Source organism: Hydra viridissima, unplaced genomic scaffold (assembly GCF_058129835.1).
Source record: "Hydra viridissima isolate aposymbiotic clone 2 unplaced genomic scaffold, HvirCarnegie_v1 scaffold_15, whole genome shotgun sequence".
Lineage (NCBI taxonomy): Eukaryota > Metazoa > Cnidaria > Hydrozoa > Anthoathecata > Hydridae > Hydra > Hydra viridissima.
The window spans coordinates 3,693,186-3,710,000 of NW_028324314.1; the positions used below are offsets into that span (position 1 = coordinate 3,693,186).

A 16,815-nucleotide genomic window follows, 5' to 3' on the forward strand; every position below is an offset into this window, starting at 1 on the left:
CAATCCTTTTGAAAACATTCGTCCCATAAGTATTTACTCTGATCACCCATTTTCTACAAAAACTTAATCAAGAAAGAGTGATGAACTGTTCAATGCTGTGCTCCATAAAGGTCCATTTGTATTGAAAAATGAAAAATTGAAGCTTTTTTTTTATATTTTTTACAATAGGCAATGCTTTGGTCAAAATTTATTACTTGGAAAGAATGGAATTTTTTTTAAAACTAATTTTAATTACTTTTTACTAACTTTAAGTAATTAAATATTTTAATTACTAGCAAATTCCTTAATAACTACATAATTACCTGTAAATTTTACCTGTTAATTTACACCTTGTAAAAGCTCAATCCTAGCATACATATTACATGAAAAATAATATAAGATATATACTAAGGATAAAGAGTTCTATAGCGATAAAAACTATATATAAACTCTATATAAATCTTGCAGAAGTTCTATATGATTCCCAGTGAATGCCATGACTTTATAGAAATTTAATAAGAATTCTAAAGAGCTGGGCATGCTATGATATTTTTTAGTACCTTCACTTGCTTTCTACTAAGAAACTTTGATAGACCAGCAAACTTGAGCAAGAATAATGCTTTCTCACGACAGCTAATTACTAAGGAAAGAAAAATTGAAATGAATTACTTCACATTTTACTTATATTAAACTTGAGTATTTCATATAGGTAAATTATTTATTCAATATAATTGTTTCAAATGATTAAAAAAACAACCCATACCAGGCGTATCAAGATCAATTTTCTGGCCTCCATTATTTGTTAGTTGCTCCTCTTGAATAACATAATTTTGCCGTTTTAATAGCTGAATAGATATAAAGCTGATTTATTAATACAAAGAAATGTAAAAAGTTTTGTTTGAAAATTTTATTGCAAGAAGATTTTTTGTAAGTATGCAGAAAGGAATATTACAAAACATTCTTAATTCAATATAATTTGGCAGCTTACAAGAGGTCTTCTGATGCTTTCTGCTAATGTATAGGCTGCCACAAAACATGATGGCAAATCTGCAGAAGCATTCTCAATAACTAAAAGCAATACAAAAAATGACTGCATAAAGTTTTTAACAAAGATTGCTAAACTTGAATAATAGAATAATAAACTCAAGAGAACAAAAAAGAACTTAAACAATTCAGAAGAAAGTCATGATTATTTTGGCTAAACCTACAGAAAGGAAAAAGAAGACCAAACAAACAGTAACACACTTACTAGCTGAAAGCTTTTCACGTAGTTCTTGAGTGTGCCAAATGAGAGCAGCAAATACAGCATTTACTGTAGAATCAATTAGCTCTCCTCCTCCTAAATTTAGTGAATTTGACTGCAGTTTGCACCTAATTAAAAATCAATAAAATTGATTAAGCTTTAAATAGCTGTATCTGCATTTGGAATTTTTGTTGTTTTGTATTACATTAGATACTATAATGACAAATTCAAATTGACTCCAAGCAGAATCTATCAGGTGCAGCATATGTTTTCCAACATTTAAATAATATAATATTAAAAAAAGAACAAACATATATATTTAAAATAATATTTATTTAATACATGACTTTATTAAATAATAGTTAACTATGGTTATTAATAATAATATCTCTATTGTTTTTTCTATTGAATAGACTCAAAACAGAAAAGTGTCAATTACTTCCCTGATATTATTTTCATTGATTTTTTTTAATTGCTTTTTTAATTTCCTTGATCAAATTTTCTCATATTGTTACTTTCTGGTAATTGACATTCTAAGAGATTTTGTTTGGTACTGAATAGTCCATTAGATTCAATTTGTGTGTTTTGGAGGCCAATTTTCTTTAGGTATATAGGATTTGAAGTTATATTTGCACTAACTTTAAGCCAAATCACTTGTATGCGGACTTGCACTATCTTGTTAAAACGTCCAATCATTGAAAAACCAGTTATCTCCTCTCTTATGAAAATTTAAAACATCAATATACTTCTCTGCATTAAGCTGTTAGCATTTATCCAGATGCAAAAACCATGTATATAGAGTCCAAAAAGGTATGTTTGTCTGCACCTCTCTGATTGGTTGATTGAAGTCATGTAACTGATGACACCAAAGCTGTTTGCAAAGCTGTGTTTGTATAGCTGAGCATTGCTATTGGTTCTTATTAAAAAAGAAAGGCTTTTTGAGGCCATTCCACATTCCATAGCAACCAATACACTTCTAGGGTATTTCTCTTCTTTGAACACGCCACCCATTTCATTTGCATTTTGTCAATCATCAGCCCAAATAATATCATTTTGTGGATTATAGTAGCCATCTAACGTGAATATCTTTTTATCTGTAAAACATTGTTTTTTCAACTTTTTCTCAATTCAGGTTCTTTCTCATCCAGATGCAATTTGAGTTTCTTTTTTCTTTATGATCTGAAGTTAAGTGAACTTAGAACTCAAACTTTTTTTGTATGGATATTTACATAAATCTTTTAGCAGTTATCAAATAGTTCTATCGCTGAATAACTCAATTGCCAAAGTCTTGTGCCATGGTTCTTGAACTTTTTCAATGATTTTTGGATTTCAGGCAATTTTTGACTGAATTAATTAATCTCTTTGTTCATTTATTACAGAATCATCTGTTTTTTTAAATTGCATGCAATGACTCAGATTGTTGATAAATGACAATTCAGTAAAATATAGTTGAGCAATAAACTTTATTTGTTAATAATTTTGTGATTTCTGGAGCTTTTTTCCCTTTCTTACATTGGGAAAAAAGTCAGCTCTTGAAGATCTTTAATCAACTAATTAGTAAATGAGGTAATATGAATGCATACTAATGCATATTATTTAATACAAGTGTATATACTACATGAAATAGTAATAAATTTATTTATTTATTGCAATTATGTGATATTGCAAAAAAAAAAAAAAAAGTATTGAAAAACATCCTACACCCATTATAAATATTGCTTTGAGTGTGATCAAAAAATCAAAAAAATGACTGAGTGCCTTCCTCACAGGGGCACTCAATCTGAAAACAGTTTTAGAAGCCAGTTAAATCAACCTTGAAATAAACTCTTCTGCTTGAGGTGAACTGTTTGTTGCAACTGAATTCAAAAAGGTGTTAACTTCACAATCTGATGGATTATTTTGCTAAACAGAAAAGAAAATATTAGATTAAAAGTATATAATAATAAAACTGTTATTAGATAAATAGGACATATAAATGTGGTAATTTCCTTAAAATTAGTAAAAGCATGTTTTTTTCTATTGTGAAATATGATTAGTTGGAACAAAGTCAATTTTTTTAGTCTTAAAGTCACACTAATTCATTACTATTTCACCACAAGCCTCTTTCTAAGCACTCTATCCTAGTAAAGAAGAGAATTGGATCTCTCTTTAAAAGTATAAATTAATGCATAATCAACAATTATGTTTGCTTATGTTCTTTGGAAACTTATAATCTCAAAATTTTATCTTATAGGGTTTGTAAAAAGATTAAGTAATAAAGAAGTTAAGGAGTCCAATGTGTAGCTTATTTACTACTCCCAAGAAAAATTATACTTATTACTTGTATGATCCAACTTATTACTTACAGTGCATGGTTGTTAATCAATTGTATTAATTTTTTCCTTATACAAAGGTAACGCTTTAAAGTTTTTACAAAGTTATATTTTTAAATTTAAGGATGAATGCAAAAGAAGAAAATTGATAAGAGAATATGTTACAAATGCTGCAACATTAAAGGTAACTAGCATACTTAAACTTAAATGTTTATGGGTTGCAGAGGTTGTTGTTGCTGTAACGATTGCTGCAGAATCAGTGGGATTATCTCTTTTTTAGAGACAAGTTTTAAGGTTAAAATTTCAAATCACTCAAATGATCCAGGTCACATAGTTTAGATTGGCAACTGATTGCTGCTTAAGCATAAGTATAAGAGGGACTTGATGTAGAAAAATACTTATTTAAAAGCGTTTAAAAGCAAAAGATTTTGTGTTTTAAAAAAATAAGGAAAGCCTTTTGATAAATGTAGTTGGACAATCTGTTGATTCATTAAAATTAACAATTCAATTATGGGTGGATCCTAGGATTATTATTCTTTCAGGCTGTTAGGCCACATGCATCAGAAACTGGTACCTAGGATGAAGTAAAAACCAGAAAAAACCCTTTTAGGATATAATTATATGCACCTCCAGGATTTCAAAATTGCAGCAGCTAAAGTCAAAAATCTTTTCAACACTCTCATAGTTTTCAGGAAGATCCAATCAAACTGCAAAAAGGAGTTACTCTTTGACTCCAGTGGCCTTAGATGTTTTGAAGGTCAACAGCTGTTTTTAGCTGAAGATTAATAATGCAGACTTTCAAAAAACCACCTTCACCATCAATACCAAACTTCACAATGTGGTCTTTGCTTATACTTAATTTAAGTGACTCTTTGAAGAAAATCTTTCAGACAACTAACCACTGTTTTGGCTAAAAGTTTCTCGATCTGTGGGAAAAGAAACGTTGGAGATCACAAAGTCTTCTGAAAGTCTTGTTGACCAAGTGCAACAAAGTTGGCATGAAAGTTTTTCTCAACAACACATTGATCCAAGACATGGTTTAAAGTAGATGCAAGGCTCTTCATGCCTTTGTTTGATAGGCCAGTATTGACCTGTACTTGAGCCACATTTTAAGCACTGAGGATCATGTTTTAAGCACTGAGGACTTGAGCTTGAAACTTTTATAGATTTTGATGAATCTAAATTATAAAGGAAAAGAGTTTTATCATATTAATAAAAATAAACACTAAGTATGAGACTAGACGATGAAATTCTTAAAGATTTGGAAGTTACAAGAGATTGAAAAATGTTAATTGGATGCAATCCAAAACATTAACTTTCCTTTGTTTCTAACCTTATTGCTATTAATATAACTTAAAGTTGACATACAATAGGACTGAATTTACATAATCATACAGTGTGTGCCTTTAAATAACATTATTGCTAAAAAATTCAATTGTAAATACCTTGAACTACTGGAAGTATTTTTTCCTGTTCATGATGAAGTCTAATGGTTTCTTGAAGTGAAGAAGATGCATTTGCAATCACATTAGAAACAATTCTTTCATATGCAATCCAACCCCATTCCAACAATTTCAAACAAATTTTTACAAAGAGTTGCCTTTGTGCACTGATGGGGCTCTTATCTGTGAACCACAGAAAAGCATGTTGCACACCTTTTCACTACAATTCTTTCTTTTAGGATTTCTCCTGTTGGGAATATGCAGCGAGAAGATGAGAATGGTTGTTCTTCACCCTTGAAATTCTGCAGGTTAAACACTCACAGGTTATGGTTATTCTAGTCAATGTTGAAAAGAGATATTGATGTGAAATCAAAAAATTAAGGGAAGATGGGCCTTTTCACCTTTAGAAAATTTTCCAAGTGCAACTTTACATGACTCACTAATTGCTAAAGGAACTCTGGCATCCTCAAAGTCAAAGTTTTTTTTAAAACTGTCTGAAGAGTGCTTTTTGATAAAACTGTCATCTTTCTTAAAACTTTTTTGAGGCACAGACAGCAAACAGCTTTCCTTTTATTAGCATGACTTCCTTGATAAGTAGGTATTTTAAAAAATTAAGAATGATAAACTGCAGCAAAGACAAAGCCTTTTATATAAGCAATTAACACAAGGAAGCAAAAATGATGGGTGGACATTATCTAATCAAAAATACTATTATTGAATCAAGTGTGCACCCATCTCATCTGTCAATTTCTACAATCAGATGAGCACTATTTATAGGCCACATGTGACAAATTAAGATGGGGGTCAGGGTGTCAGAAAAGTAAACAAGGGGTTATTTATTTTTAGTTAAAAGTTAGTAAATAATCATTACTTATCTCTTATTACATTACTTGTCTCTCAATGTATCAATGTATTTCATAGAAATTCTGAATTGTTTAAACAGGTTATGATATTAGCTATAAAATATTATTTACACCCTCTCCCTGTTGACAAGGGGGTGGTTTAAGAAAAAAACAACACATTTAAAAACTTTTTAAATTTATATTAATAAAAAAAAACTTTTTCACTAAGTGATTTTTAATATTTTTAGATGTTGTGTGTTACATAATCAGGGAAATATTATATGATTGTCCCTAACTTTTGAAGAAAAAAAAGTATGTATATATATATATATATATATATATATATATATATATATATATATATATATATATATATATATATATATATATATATATATATATATATTTATGATTAGTAAAAACTTCTTCACTCGAGAGTGCTCAATAGCCTGCTGGTAAGAGCAATTACATAGAAGATACAGCGAAGGATGACAACTTTGTTGGTACTTAAAGTTTCATACCCGCGTGCCGGCAATCATCAGCCAAAATACATAATGAAAAAAACGTTACAAAAAGAGAACATTAAAGAAAAACGAAAAAACCGTTAAAAATGTCGTTAAAAAAGAATTGTTCTTATTAATGGCTTCAAATTAGTCTTTACTGTCAAATGACGCAAGCATGTATTTATTCATATGCCTACACTTACTTACCAGCTCTTGCTTTTTATTTAATAAATTTGTGCCTCTATAGATGGCAATTTCAGTTTTTTCATTTAAGCATAGAGCGCATCTTCTTGTGCTTGGTTGATAAGATTGGCATTTCCTGATTATACTCCATTTAATAAAAGCTTTTCCGTTTTTATCTTTTATGCGCCACACTTCCTTGGATAGTTTGGTGTTGTTTTTGTATTTTACAGTATTGAATGAGTTAATGTGGTTTGCATAACGTAATTTAAAAGGTGGTTCACTTAGGCCAATATATATTTTATCTAAATAGTTCGGAAGGTCTGAAGAAATAACAGCTTTGTAAAGTATGTTTTCTGTTAGGCAAAGTTGATTTAGGGGACAATGCAACCTGTTGATACAATTGCAGGATTTCTTATTTTGATCTTCAATATCTTCGATGATTTTTTGGTTATGCCAGTTTATTATAGATTTTAAATTCGGCATGCAGCTGTTACTGACTTTCAAAGTGTTTCTATTGAATATTTTGTTCAAAATATGCTTAGATGGAAAATGTTTGTCTACCAAATCAAGAAATGATTAGCCAACTTTTGTGATCACATTTTTGCTAAATGGTGGGTTGAACCATATAATATTACGTTTTCGATTATACTTCTTTCTGGTATTATTAGGAGTAATGTTATATTTTAATTTATGACTATATCCTGTTTTATTTAATGCCTCCTCATAACACTTAATCGCTTTGCCGAATATTTTCTCACTGGATGAAAGTCTTGATAATCTGCGTTCCAATGAAATGGGTATTTGCTTAATAATATTCGGAGGATGGTTTGATTCCTTATGAATATAGTTTATTTGATTCCCTGGCTTGCTATATGGTTGGTAAGTAGAATCGTTTAAGTTCAAAGTAATATCTAGGTAGTTAACAATTTTAAGATTGCATTTAATGGTAATGTTTAATCCATATTCTTTAAGCATTTTTGTGATTGTTTTCTTGACTTTTTCCAATTCTGGGCCACTTAGATTTTCAAAAACCACCAAACCATCGTCTCTGTAAATACCTATAAAATTTTTATTATAAACGGATGATAGCTTATCTAACAGAAATAGCCCCACTAATTCGCAAACTTCAGCCCCGTCAAATGCCCCCATTGTTACATCAAATAAACGGCATCCTTTTTTCATCCATGTCTCATTTCTATGAAACAGAAGAGATTTTCTAGAGTGGTATACTATTCTTTTTTCTTCAGCTGTAATACAAACGAATTTCTCAGCAAAGGACATCACTATTCTCAACAGTTCTTCACTAATTGTTGGATAAAAATCGTTAATATCAAAAACTACGAATTTCTGCAACTTCTTATTCAGAATGCTTTTAAACCAATCTATTATGTTCTGCGTGTTTTTACATTGATTTAGATTCAACGTGCCCCTTATATTATTGCTTATTTTGTCCAAAATAGATTTGCTTATTTCTCCCAACTCGTTTTTTGCAGGATTTATTAACCATACGCTAGGGTTATTTACAAAATTCTCTTTGTGATCTTTAAGTGTTATAAAAGCGCAAAGTTGTCATCCTTCGCTGTATCTTATATATATATATATATATATATATATATATATATATATATATATATATATATATATATATATATTTGAAAATATCTTTTTATCATGTTTACATTTTCAAACTTAAAATCAAATTTTCTTTCTTGGATGTTGTAACCAAATTTCAGCTATAGCATTTTTAGAATCCTGGAAGTAAGTATTTCCATACCCCAAGAGGGTTTTTTTTGGGTTTTGACTTCATCCAACCACAACAAGCACCAGTTTTTGACACAATAAGGCTCTTTACAATAAATTGAGAGACATTCATTTAACAGTTAAACATACAACTAATGTTGAATTCCTACAAAAAAGATTAACATAAATTCTTATGAGATGTTTCAAGGTAAGAGTAAGTAAAATTTGAAGTTTCTTTTAGGGTCTCATGGTGAAATCTTATGGTCTAATCTGGATGAGATGTCTTTTTACTGGAAGTGTTACAAGTTCAATAGTTGTTTGGGTTTAGTATTTCAAATATTTAGCACTATGTTTAGGAGATACCATGTGTGATGTTTTTATTTCTTAAACAAAATATTTTCTGAAGATTTTTTATATTAAAAAAAAATCCATATCTTTAGACAGACTTTCTTGGTTTGGTTTGTAAGATTAAAGAAAAACAATAAGTATTGTTGTTAGTTCTTGCTTTTTTAAATGACTCTGTAAAATGGTTACCTATTGTCATAACTGTCAGTTAACAAATTGAGTTGGAGGGTATGCATGTGTTTAATATATATTTACATGTCTGCCTTAGATACTTTTGGTCTATTTTATATTTAAAACAAAACAAAAAAAATTACATAAAAAAAACAACAAAAAAAACAAAAACACCAAAAAAAAAATTAACCTATTTAAGTTATTTTTGACAAGATATATTCAATATATGTTAAATATAAAATGCTATCTTACATGAAAACCTGATAATGAACGCTCCAGCTTGCCAACCATGTAACCTCCCCTGAATAATGATGCCCAAAGCTCACTATGCAAAAGTGCTAACTCTTCATTATTGTCTTTTTCTTCATTTGAATTAACTGCCCCCAATGCTTGTGAAAAAGTTTATTGTAATAAATAAATAGTCTTTATACTAATAGACCAAAAATTTATAGTAATACACCTTGCTTCTTTAATACATTCATACAACTTGCTTCATTTACAGTTCTATACAATTGTATTATAACAGACTTTATACAGCCACACTGCAATAACAGTATAGAACAGTTACAGTCACATTGAAATACAGCTTGAAGTTCTATGTAATACAACCTCATTTGAAGTTCTATGATAGTGTGTTAAAAGAACTATACAATATTGTCTTCAATAATGGAAAATAGTTTTAAAAAAATAAATAGGCACAAGATTTATTTTTTAAGTTCATTAAAAGAATCATAAGATAAAATCTAAAAATCAAACTTTCTAAAGTTTATTAAAATAAAAATCTTTATGTATTTAAAATACCAACAGGTTTTGGTGTGACAATTTTATATTTATACAAAATTTATTTTTTGAAAAAATAAGTTTAAAAAATTTAATCAAAATAACAACTCTGTATAAATATAACAATAGCGATAGTCTTGATGGGTTAATAATTAACATAATACCAAAATGGGTTGAAACAAAATAAGAACTACCATAATGTCAAGATGGGTTGAAACAAAATGTGTATGAGGTATTAAAAAAAATTTTTCTGAAATCATATAAAACTCTGTAGATCTAAACATAAAAATTTTCAAAAATCTAAGTTCAGTCAAAGCTGGTTGCAACAACAATAAACATCCAAACTGTTTAAAAAACCTCATGTGTTATTTTAATAACCTACGATAAAACGCATTCCTTTTTACAAGGTATGCATCTCATCTACAAAATTGTTGAGTTTGTGTTTTAGTTTCACTTAGAGATTTTATTTGGACTTCTAATAAAGCGTGTACACGAAATAATTGTGAAAGAACAAGCACGCCATTTTTTTTCAGTGGTTGTATTAAAATCTTTTTAATTGTTTTGTATTTTGTTTACAATGTGTTGTGGTTTCAAAAAAATATTTTAGTTTCTGGATTTAACTTGAAACTAGTTTTAAAAATGACAAAAGAAGAAGACGTAAGAGAAAAAATTATGCACAAATATTTACAAAATCCTAATAGTAGCTACAATTCGATAGCAAAATCGTTGCAAATACATCCATACAGAGTTAGTCGTGTTATTCAACGTTTTTCTCAAACAAAATCAATCAAACGCAAATCTGGTGGTGGAAGAAAGGAAGGTTTTAAAGATATAAAACTAGTTAGAAAACTGGTTAACAGTTTTAAGAATAACCCAAGCCTTTCACTAAGGGAACGTGCAAAAATATATGGATTTTCTCATAGTTTTGTTGCAAAAGTTAGAAACAAACATGGTTTTCATTCTTTCAAAGCACAAAAAGTGCCCAACCGTTCTGAAACTCAACAAAAAAGTGCAAGAACCTGCGGCAGAAAGTTGAATGACAATTTTATTTCTAAAAATTTCTGTATTATTGAAGAGGATGAAATTTATATCAAGTACAATCATCAACAAATACCTGGTGCTGTTTATTATATTGCCAAATATTGAGGAAAAGCAGATAAGAAATTTAAATACACTAAACATGACAAGTTCGCTAAAAAAGCTTTGATTTGGCAAGCTATTTGCAGTTGCGGCAAAAAATCAGCACCTTATATTTCTCAGTCCACACTTTCTGGTCAAATATATGTTTAAAAATGCTTACAAAAACGCCTTTTACCTCTCCTTAAATCACACAATAACAGACCTATGTTCTGGCCTGATTTTGCTTTAGTTCATTATTGTAAACTAGCTATGGAATGGTATAAAAAGAATAATGTGAAATTTGTGCCTGTAACAGAAAATCCTCCAAACAGCACAGAATTGAGAGTTATTGAAAAGTACTGGGCTATTATTAAAAGAAAAATGAAAAAAACAAAAAAGCTTTGCAGAAACATTAAAGATATTAAAATATCATTTAAAAAGCATCAAATTGTTTTGATTCTTATTCTGTGCGCAAGCTTATGGGTACCACTAAAGCAAAAGCTCGAAATCTAATTAGATTCCCTCAGGAATAATTAATTTTTTTTTTAATGTTTGAACTTCTTATATTATTGTATTAAAATTATTACTTGGTTTGAAATAAAAATTGAGGAGTACTTTTTTTTAGTTGTTTTTCTACTTTCACATTTATTTCGTGCACACGCTTTATTTCTTTGTCTGTTCAAAATAGATTTAAAGTGATTCAAATCTGGTGATTAAGCTGGCTAGAAAATTGTAAATTTCATTTTCTTGTAAATTTCAAAAAAAAAAAAAAAAAAAAAAAAAAAAAAAAAAAAAAAAAAAAATGTCTTGAAAAAAGAATTAAAAGTTTTAATGTCCCTATTTTTTGAAATGACTGAACAGATGCTTTTGATTAGGTTGATCATTTTTGATAAAAATTTTTCATAAAGTATTAAATTGAGAAACCTTTTCTTGAATCTAATGCACTTCCACAAAAACATCCAAAACATTTCCATAAAGTCAACTGCAAATCAAAAATCCAACTTATAGCAAGATCTGGATTTCCAATAGCATACACCTGCAATATTAAAAGTAATCAACTTGGAGGTCATTAAGATAAACTCTTTTTTCCTAAATGTAAAAAGGCATCAAGCATAGATTGAGAGACAATTAGGGCATGGCAGATATTAAATATTTTCAAATGGTCTAACCTTAATTTTTTTCTTAACTATACAAAAAAAAAAATTACCTTAAATTTGTACCCCCAGAAAACATTACTTCCATCAGAATGAAATAAAAAATGGAGTTTCTGACCAGCATCAAAGTGTACAACCTAAAGTCATAACAACTAATGCATGGATAAGTTAAGGGTAAAAAAATTTCAAAAATTCAGCAAAAACGTTTGTTTACATGATAATAATGTGATATTTATAAAATTTGAATAAAAACTTTTACAAACCATTTATAAAACATTAATAAAAGTAACAAAATATTAATAAAACTATAATACCACTTTTACAGGCAAAAAATAATGAGCATTTCAAGTACTTTAACTTGAGATTTCATAATCAAAATCAAACTTTAAATTTTATACTTCTAATCTGAAAAAAAGTTGATATCATTTTGAAACAAAACTTAAGACTCGAAGCATGACTTGAAATTTTAAGTTTGATTTTTGCATTTGAACTAGATTGTGATAGACTTTCATTTTTAAAAAGCTTTTAGTTTTTTTTTTCAGCCTATATCAAGTTTATATGACCAGGACCAAATTTTTTTCAATCTCAACCTAATTAAGTACAACTGGATTTTAAGCTGGTGATTAAACTGACAAGGGTATTAACCTTCTTCTATTTTCTTCCACTTATGCTTTGACTATTTAAGTAATGAGCTGCCATTAATTTTTTTGATCATTCAGTATGCCTGCCAATAAAAATTAAGTAGTTCTTTTACACCTTTAACCATTATTTGATTCAACTTGTTTAGATACTGTAAAGACCTGCAATTTTCCAGAGGATTTAGGTCTGGAAAGTTTCCTAGTCAATCTGTCCACACATTTGCGAGGTTTTTTAATGCGTAGAAACTTTTGAGTCACATTTTATATAAGTTGTTTTTTTTTTTTTTTTAACATTGCTAAAAACAATAAAAATTCTTGATTTAGTGAACTCCAGTATCATACTACAGTTGTAAAGGAATATTTTCCCTGTCATACTACAAAATAAAAATCACAGCTTTATCATAATATGATATTATATTAACTCTTTTTTATTTCAAAAAAAAAAAAAAAAAAATCCTTAAATATCTATCTTGTTACTCTGTATTTTAGACAGAAGTTAAAAATTAGAAAGTTAGAAAAATTTTACTTTATGAAATCTTTTAAATACACACTGACATAAGTGAATAGAAATTAAAAATAACTTACACTAGGCCACTTTTCACTGCCAACTTTTTGATCAAAACGAATCTTGCAACCCAATGAATCAGTAAACTCCAAATAATCATACCTTTAAACAAATAATCATACCTTTAAAAAAAAAAGGCCTTTATAGAAGGAAAATTGAAGTTTGAAGTTTTTAAAATTCAGTCTTGATTAAGGCAATATAATAGCCATTATTTAAAATAGCAAATTTTAGTTTTTAAATGATAATCAGTGTTTGCTTTTATTTAAAATCATGTACCTTCTTTCTGTCTCACATAAAGGGTCAAATTCAACTTTAAAACTTGAACAACCTGGACAATTAAATACCTGAAAAATTTTTTTCTTTAATTTTAGTAAAGAGGAAAATTTACAAACTTTAAGTTTCTATCTTATTCAAAATAATGTAGCTATAAATATAAATTACACTCAACCTTAGAGATAGAACTATTGTTTAAATAATCATGATTTGATTCACACTCCCATTCTCGCAGCACAATGTGCTTTGTAGAGTTTTCTGAGGCTGGCATGTCACCTTGCATAAAAAACTCTGGAAATAAATCAGACATCTTCTGAAGTGTATAAGCTAATGGTTGGAGTTGATTAAGCAAAGGAATACAGTTGATGTCCATTGTTGAAAACAAATTTAAAAACAGTATCTAAATGGGACAGAAAAACATGTAAAAAGGTTGTTTTACAAATGAAAGTTCAATTTTCATAAATCAACTTAAGATACTATTTTTTTCACTAACAACATTTTCAAAATAAAAAATATTTGAGATGATTGTTTTTTTTCCACAAAATTCACAAATCTCAAATGTAACACATCTTAACTTGATAGTTTATACAAATTAAAAATAATAACTTTGCCAATAATCTGCAGATAGTGATCAGATTAAGTTATGTTTTAAGATTCTTCATAAGACAACTTACAAGTTGACGCATTGCAATAGAAACAAAAGATTGCTCAAGCCGATCAACCACATTCACCTAAAAGTTGAAGAAATATTAAAATTGAAAAGTTTTTCAATGCTAATATTTCATTTTTGTAATATTTGTCATGCATGATTTGCTAAGTAAATTTCACCAGTAATGAATAAACAAAATAATAAAAACCGATGGCTTTAAGAAAAAAATATGAAGTAAAACACCTACAATAGGTTTACTTGTACACATAATTTCAAAAACCTTCTTACAATTGTCGCATATCATACCCACATCTAAGTGAATATACATATTTATGATACCAACTGACTTCAAAGGTTGCAAAATTTAAAATGAGATACTGATTACTAAGCATTAAAAAAAAGATAAAAATAAAGATCTAACTCACAGTCTAATAAAATATCAATTGCAATTGATCTTGATATACTGTTGGCACATTGCAAGTGACACCATGCTAAGAAACTTTTTTGCAAAGCACACAACAAGGACACTAAGTTAGTTGGAGAGTCATAGTCCCCACTGCTTTCCATCGCAGAAATACACTGCAAGAAAAAAAAGCTATTTCAGAAAGACTTTCTAAAGTACCTAGCAATATTCATGACATTTAAATCAAAGAAGCAAAATTGAAACTACATGCACAACTAACTACCCAAAATTAACCAACTACCTACCCAACTACCTACCTGCTACCTACAAGACTAACTACCCAAAACTAACTACCCAAAGTTTCAACAAGCCAGCATCTGAAAACTGATTGCATATCATTTTAAAATGCAATCATTCATAAAAAATGTTCAAAAAAATTCACTGCCAGGTTTAATCCTCAGGGCTGATTTGTGTTTTTAATTTTAGATATCACCACATGGTGCTGCAGTAATTTGCTGACTAATTTCAGCAAATTACTGCTGCACCCTGTGGTGATATCTAAAATTAAAAACTAATTTCAAACTTTTTATTCAGTATTAAATTTATGATTTGAGTATATCATAAACAAAGAGCAAACCATAAAAATGATAAAAATTTTAAAAAGTGTCACGTAATTAGCAACTCAACTAGTAATTCTTTGGAAATTAAGAAAATAATCTTTTCACATCTTAACAAAAGAATAAGTAGTCTAAGATTGACTAGAGTTATTAAAAGTCAGCTATTTCCATAGCCACAAATTTCTTTAAAAACTATTAACAATCACTAAATTACAAGAAGTATATAAATATTAAATATTTGAGCACAGATTAATGCAGAAAGTTAAATAAAAAGCTTAATTTGAAATTGTTATGATTATGGCTCCTTAAGTAAAAAAAAAGAAGAAACAAAAACAATTTCATTAGCCAAGAAATAAGTTTTTTTCACTTCCCCAAAGGTTTTAAGTGTTTGGAATGTTAATTACTAACATTTTTTAAAGCTAATAACATCACAGTAAGCTGTTAAACCTGATGATCATTTCACCCAAGAGTGAATTGCATCAATATTCCATAGGAATTTTTGGATTTGTTTAAAAAAAGAAACAAAAAAAAAGTTAAAAAAAAAATTGAAAACCCAATAAATTTAAAAAATCAAGTCATGAAAAAACTTAAAATAGATAAAGGAGACAATTATACAAATAAAATTATTAGAATACCTCTCTACAAGCAACTGAAATAAGAGTCTTCATTACTTGGATCACAGATTCAGGTTGAAAGCTCTCCTTAGGTTCATAGAAGCAAAAAATGCATTAAAAAACAAAATAAGGAAGATAAAATAATAAAAATTTTGAGAAATAAAAATTATAAAAAGATAAAAAGAAGAAGGAAATGAAATAAAAGATAAAATGATAATTAGGAAGAATATAATGAGAACTTCAACAGAAAAAAGACTATTTTACAGATAAATTATTTAGCCTATATACTTTTGGCAAATGATCTGGCAACCCAAGAAGCCCACTAGCATCTTTATTGCTAAAAAATCTACATAATGACTCAAAAGTACATGCAAGTGAAATTGCCTTCCCATCTTCCAAAACTTTATCAACCAGTGATAGTAAATGCACACGTCTTGTTTGTGCATCAGGAAAAAATACTTCAGCACCTTTAAAAAAAAGCTAGGAATTTCAGAGATTATAAATATTTTGTATTACTTAAAAAGACGTTTTCAGACCACAAAGACATGGTTTCTTTGAAGTCATAATGGTTTAATAAGCATTTATAAAAAGTTTAATCTAATGCTTAACTGGACTTTTATCAATATGTAATTATGCAATAATTATATAATGGACATTAATATTAATATAAAACTAATAAAGTTATAAACACTGAACTGAGTGTAAAATATCAACTAAGTATATGTTACATTATTATGTAATATGAACATTTTCTCATGTTAAAAATACGAAGCTTTTAATTGGTTAGTGGAAGATATCAAATATCTACCAATCCACAATGTTTTTTTTAACGTAATTACTAAACAATCTTATAAAAAAATATCTTATAAAAAACTTAAGTTCTCACCATCTAGAATAACTGCTTTTGCAAATGATGCTAAATTCGGAGACCCATTGTCAACAATATCACATAGGGAGTGGAAAACATCAGCTTCATATTCATTAGGCTGTATAAAAAAAATTTAAAAAAAAATTTAAAAAAAAATTTAAAAAAATTTAAAATTATCAGGATAGTGTTCTCCAACTCTCCATTAAATGGTGTTAGTTATAGAGTTGAAAATTTTGGCGGAAAATAACAATATTTATGACTTGCTCAATGCTTTAAAAGTTCTAATATTTGTGTCAAAACCTGTGATCACAAGTAAAAGAACCTGTAGAACATAACTACAACAAATGTAAACAATCATTTTCTGAAACTTTGTTT

At 28.4% G+C, this 16,815-nt stretch overlaps 2 protein-coding genes across 6 annotated transcripts in view; one reads left to right on the forward strand and one right to left on the reverse strand.

The window, feature by feature from the left end:
• LOC145186465 (uncharacterized) overlaps window positions 1–16,815 on the forward strand; it is a 167,846-nt gene that overhangs the window by 35,064 nt on the left and 115,967 nt on the right. The gene's annotated exons all lie outside the window — the stretch shown is intronic.
• LOC145192899 (zinc finger ZZ-type and EF-hand domain-containing protein 1-like) overlaps window positions 1–16,815 on the reverse strand; it is a 60,474-nt gene that overhangs the window by 21,148 nt on the left and 22,511 nt on the right. For both annotated transcript variants that reach the window (XM_090073015.1, XM_090073016.1), the window contains exons 30-46: window positions 16,459–16,558; window positions 15,861–16,039; window positions 15,594–15,659; window positions 14,364–14,517; window positions 14,186–14,250; window positions 13,964–14,020; window positions 13,465–13,689; window positions 13,293–13,360; window positions 13,037–13,118; window positions 11,867–11,950; window positions 11,584–11,695; window positions 9,013–9,149; window positions 3,036–3,124; window positions 1,229–1,350; window positions 968–1,047; window positions 743–824; window positions 540–619 (exon numbers count right to left, since the gene is read on the reverse strand). In XM_090073015.1, coding sequence (XP_089929141.1) covers window positions 540–619; window positions 743–824; window positions 968–1,047; window positions 1,229–1,350; window positions 3,036–3,124; window positions 9,013–9,149; window positions 11,584–11,695; window positions 11,867–11,950; window positions 13,037–13,118; window positions 13,293–13,360; window positions 13,465–13,689; window positions 13,964–14,020; window positions 14,186–14,250; window positions 14,364–14,517; window positions 15,594–15,659; window positions 15,861–16,039; window positions 16,459–16,558 — 1,782 coding nt within the window. The remainder of the gene's footprint in view (window positions 1–539; window positions 620–742; window positions 825–967; window positions 1,048–1,228; window positions 1,351–3,035; window positions 3,125–9,012; window positions 9,150–11,583; window positions 11,696–11,866; window positions 11,951–13,036; window positions 13,119–13,292; window positions 13,361–13,464; window positions 13,690–13,963; window positions 14,021–14,185; window positions 14,251–14,363; window positions 14,518–15,593; window positions 15,660–15,860; window positions 16,040–16,458; window positions 16,559–16,815) is intronic.